A 6,746-nucleotide genomic window follows, 5' to 3' on the forward strand; every position below is an offset into this window, starting at 1 on the left:
CTCACACCCTGGGCCCAAATGTGACACCCTGAGCACCATTATCTCACACCCTGAGCTCAGTGTGACACTCTGAGCTCAATATATGACACCCTCAGCACAAAATATGACATCCTGAGCTCAATATGTGTCACCCTGTGCACCATTATCTCACACCCTGAGCTCACTATGTGACCCCCCGAGCTGCCTGCGTGACACCAAGTGCAACACATCACAGCCCCAATACAACCAGTCCCCCCCAGGCAGCCCCAAGAGGTCAGAGCAGCCAACTGCTGCCCAGCTCTCTGCACACAGGGCTCCCACGGGGGGCTGTGCTGAACGGGGCCGACGTCTCCCGCAGCTCTGCTGGCACAGCAGCCCCAAATGGGAGCAGAGGTGCAGGACAGCAGGGTGCCCCGGGGGGAGCTGGGCTGGCCAACGTGAGCAGCAGCAGCCACAAAGGCGCCGGCCAGGCTCAGCACAGAGCACAGCTTCGTCGTGGAGCTGCCTGCAACCGCTCTGCTCTCAGCACGCGTTGGCTGGGGGGCGGCGGGAGGAGATGCTGGGCAGGAGGGCACTCACCAGCTTCCTTCCATCGATAGCTGTGCTGTGGGAGGGGGGATCTCAGCTCTGAACAAAGGGCACAGAATCACAGGAGGACAGAATGGTTTGGGTTGGAAGGGACCTCAAGGATCACGAAGCTCCAACCCCCCACCACACACAGGGCCACCAACCTCTGCATTGCACAGCAGCCCAGGCTGCCCAGGGCCCCATCCAACCTGGCCTCCAACACCTCCAGGGATGGACGGGGCATCACAGCCTCTCTGGCAGCTGTTCCAGCCCCTCCCCGCTCTCACAGCACACAACTTCCCCCTGACATCCAACCTCCAGCTGCCCTCCCTCAGCTTCCAGCCGTTTCCCCCCGTCCTGCTGCCATCTCCCCTTTCCAGCTGACTCCCCTCCTGTCTGCAGGCTCCCTTCAGCTCCTGCAGCTGCACTCAGCTCACCCCCAGCTTCTCATCTCCGTGCTGCAGAGCCCAGCTCCCTCAGCCTCAGACTCCCTCAGAGCTCCTTGTCCTGGATCTGCCCTCCCCAGACAAGCAGAGCACTGCAGGCTCTGTGTGCCCCCCGTTCCCAGAGCAGCACCCCAGCCCCAGGGCAGCTCTGCTCTGTGCCATCCATCGCAGCTCTTCCTGTCACCTGAACGCACAAAGTCACTGAAGTGGGTCCAGGCATTTGTGTGTTTCAGCATTAGGAATCCCCCAAATAGGACCCTTCAGCTCTTGGATCAGCAGATGACAACCATGCTGAGCTGCAATCCCAGCTGGGGGTTCCACATCTGCACATCTGGAAGCACCCAGGCTGTGCAGCTGGATGCTGAGCAGTGCAGCCACAGCACGACAGGGGAGGGAAGGGGAGAGGAGCGTCACAAAGAGAGTCATGGGATCACAGAACAGCCTGGGTTGCAAAATACCCACAGTGCTCACCTGGTTCCACCCCCCTGCTGCGTGCAGGGTCACCAACCAGCAGCCCAGGCTGCCCAGAGCCACATCCAGCCTGGAAATGAAAAACTCAAGCCAAGAGTGAGAGGCAGCTCATGGAAAAAACGCCGAGGGACTGCACTGGAGGGACATGGAATGGGAACAAGGGGCAGATATTCCCGTCTGCTGCAGCATCTGAGAGCTGCAAACTGCTCCTGGAGGATGGAGCACTCGGCTGCTGCCGCAGGCACAGCATCAGCCACGAGGCCCAAACTGCAAACAGGCTCCCATCGCTTGCATTTCTGTTGGCAGACGCATGCGGGGCTGAGGGCAGAGCGCTGTGCGGCTCAGGGCTCTGCAGGGATGGGAGCTGGGCTCTGTTGGGCAGGGTGAGAGGGAGGGGAACTGCAGGGCAGGCAGAGCTGCAGACGTGACAGCTGTTGGCTTATGTGATTCAAAGCCAATTGCCATAATCATAAAGGAGCAGAGGAATGACGACAGGTAGAGGAGCTCTGATGACCCCGTCAGCGCTAGCAGAGCAGCAAATTCTGGCACAGGACAGCAGGGGAATCCCCATCCTCGGGCTGTAGGGATGTGGCCCTTGGGGACGTGGTCAGGGGGGGTGGGCTGGGATTGGGCTGTGGATCTCAGAGCTCTTTTCCAACCTGAATGATTCTGCGTTCCTACGATCAGAACTGCCCCCACCCCAGGCAACCCCAGCGCTCACAAGGAGCACCATCAGCAAGTACTGCTGCACCACAAAACACCTGCCAGCGTTTCCCACCTCCATTTCCCTATTTGAATTCGCCATCTCTGACATGAAAGCACCTTTCACGCGTCTGTGCAGCGCAGTACAGCAAAGCCTCGCAGCTAAAAGCCTGAAAGTGAATCTCAGTGGGGACAGAAATGGAGTGCCACACTTTACAATGCCTGTGCCGCTTCAATCTGAATGCAGCACGTCTCTAATCTGTGTGCTGGGGCGGGCAGATGAAGAGGAGTCTGGAGAAAGCATTCCTAGAAAGATCCCAGTGAGCTGGGAGGTCTGTGCTGCACAGCCTGCTGCCCAACGCTGCCCACCACAGCCCAACATCCATGGAAAAGAGCATTTCTCATTGGGAGCCTCAGCCGGGCTCAGCAAAGCCCCCCCCAGCACCAGGAGCACCTCTGCAGCTGGTACAGTTGTAGAAGCAGAGGATGGTTGGGTTGGAAGGGTCCTGAAAGATGACAGAACCACAGAATGGTTGGGTTGGAAGGGTCCTTAAAATGACAGAAGCACGGAATGGTTGGGTTGGAAGGGTCCTGAAAGATGAGAGAACCACAGAATGGCTGGGTTGGAAGGGTCCTTAAAATGACAGAAGCACGGAATGGTTGGGTTGGAAGGGTCCTGAAAGATGAGAGAACCACGGGATGGTTGGGTTGGAAGGGTCCTGAAAGAACACACAATCCACAAACGGTTGGGTTGGAAGGATCCTTGAAAACCACAGAAGCACAGGATGGTTGGGTTGAAGGGATGCTATAGAATACAGAATCCCAGAACGGTTGGGTTGCAGGGACCCCCTGCCCCACTCCTGCTGTGGGCTGCTGACCCCCAGCCCAGGCCGCCCAGGGCCCATCCACGGCCTTGGGCACCTGCAGGGATGGGGCCCCCACGGCTCTGGGCAGCAGTGCCAGGGCTGTACGGCCTTTGGGAGAAGGATTTTTCCCTTCCACATCTCCCATCCCCACACTGGACTGATGCAGACAGACCGTGCTGCCTTACTGGTGTAAAGCCTTAGGATGCTTGCATGGGAAAACAGCAGAAAGCAAAACCCTGCTCCGTGTCGTGCCATCCCTGACCTGCTCCGTCCCCACTGCGGGGCTCAGAGGATCCACAGAGCTGCAGGGATCAAAGGCAGCTCTGCAGCCGCCCCTGCAGCCGTTCCCAGAGGCTCTGGGGTCCATTTGCAGTGAGGATGCAGACGCAGACGGAGCGATTGGAGAACCCTCCCTCCCCCACTGCTCTGCAGCGGCCCCTTCTCCGGCTCCCACTCGGCCTGTATCCATTTGGCACAGATTCTGAACATCGTTTTCGTTTTCAAGCACCACGGTAATTTCTCCACCGCTCCCCTCCTATAGCAACGAAAATCCCCGCACACGTTAACAAATTAATGTTCTCTCTCTGTCTCAAATTGCTCCTTCAAACTGTCCCCTGCTGCGCTCGCCGGGAGACGAAGCGGCCGCTGACGAGGGGCGCTCCTCACCACGCTCCATCCCAGTGAGCTCCAGGGCACTGCAGCCCTGCACACAGCACAGCAAATGGGGCTGGGGGCACCTGGGGACCCTCTGGTGTCCTCTGCCTCCATCGCAGCCCCCAGAGCCCCGAGCAGCCCCTGCAGGACTGCCAAGGAAGGGCCGAGCGGGTGATACGGGCAGACTGCAGGCATGCACCAGATCTGCTTCCTCTTTAGACCCCAACTGTTGCATTGCTGGGCAAAGCCGCAAGAAATATCAGCACAAAACCATCCTGCAGAGGCGGCACCCAGTGGGGTCCTTCCTCCAGGTTCCACCCTCCCCACAGTTTCAGCCAGCCCTTCTCAAGCACAGAGCGCACGCATCTGTTGGACGGTGCTGCACCGAAGGAGCACCAAGGCATTTCCACCTTTCCACCAAGGTGTTTCCACCAGCACTTCGGTAGCGCTCACCGCCCCCCGCTCGGAGCTCCTGCTAAGGGGCAGCAGCAGAGCACAGGGGGGGCTGTCAGCCCCGTCCCACCACCCTCACCCCAATCAGCCCCGTCCCACCACGCTCACCTCAATCAGGAAGTCTCCCGTTCGGAGCCCCGCTCTCCACGCAACGCCCTCCACGTCCACGGATTCCAGGTACTGCAGCGCGGGGAAGGCCGGCGTGGGGGTGAACTCCTCGATGGGGGTTTCAGCTGCAAAAAAGACAGAGACAGAGATTGAGGTGCTGCATTTGGGAGCGGACAGAGGTGGCGAGAGGCGTCCAGGAGCCCAGGAAAAACTCTGTTGAATCGGTCTGCGTGCGCAGCCTGCCTTGGCTTCATGCAGGAACCGCGGCACGGCTGCGGCGTTCTCCAGCTCAGACCCTGAGATGGCCCCACAGAAACGAGGAGTGCTGGGAGTAGCACTGCTGCCAGAAGGTCCCCAAAGCTTCCTCCACGTCCCAGCACCGTGCACGGAACGGGGACAACATCTAGGATGCAGGAGTGGAGCTCGCTGACTGCGGGGTGGCTGCACAGGAGACGCATCCCAGTGCCACCCCCAGACCATGCGTGCATCCTTGTGCGCTGCTGCACTACGATGCCCTCCAGCACGGGGCGTCCAGAGTGCCCAGAAGCAGGGAGCCACTCACTGATGGACACCTGCATCAACCCAAGGAGCCCCTGGTTTAATCACATCCCCAGCTGTAAAGCTTGCCCTGTCCCACAGCAACGGCCTCCAAGGAACGGCCTCAGTTGGACCAGGAGGGCTCTGACACTGCGCAGCCCCGACCTGCCCTGCACTGCTGCTCATCCAGGGGAAGGCGTTCTGCCCAGCTGAGAGCAGGCAGGAGCAGACAGTGTGATGTGATGTGTGAGGAGATGAAGGAGAAGGTCGGACATCAGGGGGAAGTTCTTTACCCAGAGAGTGGTGAGGTGCTGGAACAGGCTGCCCAGAGAGGCTGTGGATGCCTCATCCTTGGAGTGAGGTGTACAAGGCCAGGTTGGATGGGGCCCTGGGCAGCCTGGTTTAGTATTAAACGTGGAGGTTGGTGGCCCTGCATGTGGCAGGGGGTTGGAGATTCATGATCCTTGAGGTCCCTTCCAACCCTGGCCATTCTGTGATTCTGTAAGAAGGGCTCCTTCGCCATGAGACTGCTGCAGGTTTCGAGCAGCACCAGCTGCATTAACAAGTGATGCACCTGGGCAGGCTCTGAGCCCCACAGCAGTACTGAGGGTCTGTTGGGCTTTGGGGCCAGCTGTGGCTCTCCAGCACTCTGCCTGGGGCTGTGCACTGTGACAGAGCTGCCTTTGTGCTGGGTTCAGGCATCGCTGCACAGCGAGATGTGAGATGTGAGAGCCTCACCAGGAGGGGCTGCAGGAGGAGCTCCAGATCCCTTTCCTACCCACCTGCAATCGCATCACACATCCCCAGGCAGATGGGCCCTCCTCACAGCCTGCTCCACAGGCAGGGAAAAAGCAGGAATTATCTTCCCAAAGCACTTTGTGGTGCTTTGGCACCAACACCAGCGGAGCGCTCAGCTCTGCCTCTGCACCACAGCAGTCCCAGGACAGGAGAGGGGATGGGGCTGCAGTGAATGGCATCGCTCTGATTTGGGAGCAGCAAAGCTGCACGGCCACATCCTGAAACCAGCAATGCCAACAAACCCACTCTCCCTGCCTGCACAAACAGGAGACCATGCGTCCACATCACTTTGTCACGCTGCAGCAAAACTACCAACGCGCTGGGAACAAGATGTGCTCAACCCCTCCACGCTCTGACTGACCTGCATCCTCCTGGAACAAGAGAGGGATGCTGGATGAGAGGGATGGCTTCCTTAATCCTTCCCTTCCTGTTTTTCCAGCTTGGAGACTGGGAACAACCTGTGCTGCAAAGAGCCGTCAGCACTGCACAGCTGCCCAGGGCAGCGGGGAGCCCCCATCCCTGGGGGTGTTCAGTGAGCACAGGGATGTGGCACTGGGGGACGTGGGGCTGGGGACGGGTTGGGGTTGGATTGGGGGTGTCAGAGCTCTTCTCCAACCTGAATGACTCTCTGAGTGAAGGTAAAGCTGGCCGGGGTGGGGAAGAAGTGGGATGGTGAGGACAGAAATGCCCAGAGCAGAGCCTGGGAGTCCCACAGCCCCAGCCCCAGCACAGCCAGCAGCTCTGGAACCCTCAGCCTACAGCAAAGATCCCATCAGGATTTTTAGGAGAAGTTTTTGAGCCAGAGGGCAGTGAGGCACTGGCACAGGTTGCCCAAAGGAGGCTGTGGATGCCCCATCCCTGCAGGCATTGGAGGCCAGGCTGGATGTGGCTCTGGGCAGCCTGGGCTGCTGGTTGGCAACCTGCACACAGCAGGGATTGGAACCAGATCACAGAATCACAGCATCACAGAATTGTAGGGGTTGGAAGGGAGCTCCAGAGATCATGGAGTCCAACCCCCTGCCAAAGCAGTTCCTACAGCAGGTCGCACAGGTCGGCATCCAGGCAGGTCTGGAACATCTCCAGAGCAGGAGACTCCACCACCTCCCTGGGCAGCCTGTTCCAGTGAACAGTGGGACCCATAGAGACACATTGGGACCCATAGAGA

General features: G+C 59.3%; 1 protein-coding gene across 1 annotated transcript in view; it reads right to left on the reverse strand.

Moving 5' to 3' along the window:
• LOC122158598 (SH3 and multiple ankyrin repeat domains protein 3-like) overlaps positions 1-4,371 on the reverse strand; it is a gene marked incomplete at both ends in the record, with an annotated part of 17,189 nt that extends 12,818 nt beyond the window's left edge. The window contains one exon of the mRNA XM_042815351.1: positions 4,247-4,371. Within this exon, the coding sequence (XP_042671285.1) occupies positions 4,247-4,371 (125 nt within the window). The remainder of the gene's footprint in view (positions 1-4,246) is intronic.
• Between the last annotated feature and the right edge of the window lie 2,375 nt (positions 4,372-6,746).

Source organism: Centrocercus urophasianus, unplaced genomic scaffold (assembly GCF_019232065.1).
Source record: "Centrocercus urophasianus isolate 14NV4802_14NV808 unplaced genomic scaffold, USGS_Curo_1.0 seq_1496, whole genome shotgun sequence".
NCBI lineage: Eukaryota > Metazoa > Chordata > Aves > Galliformes > Phasianidae > Centrocercus > Centrocercus urophasianus.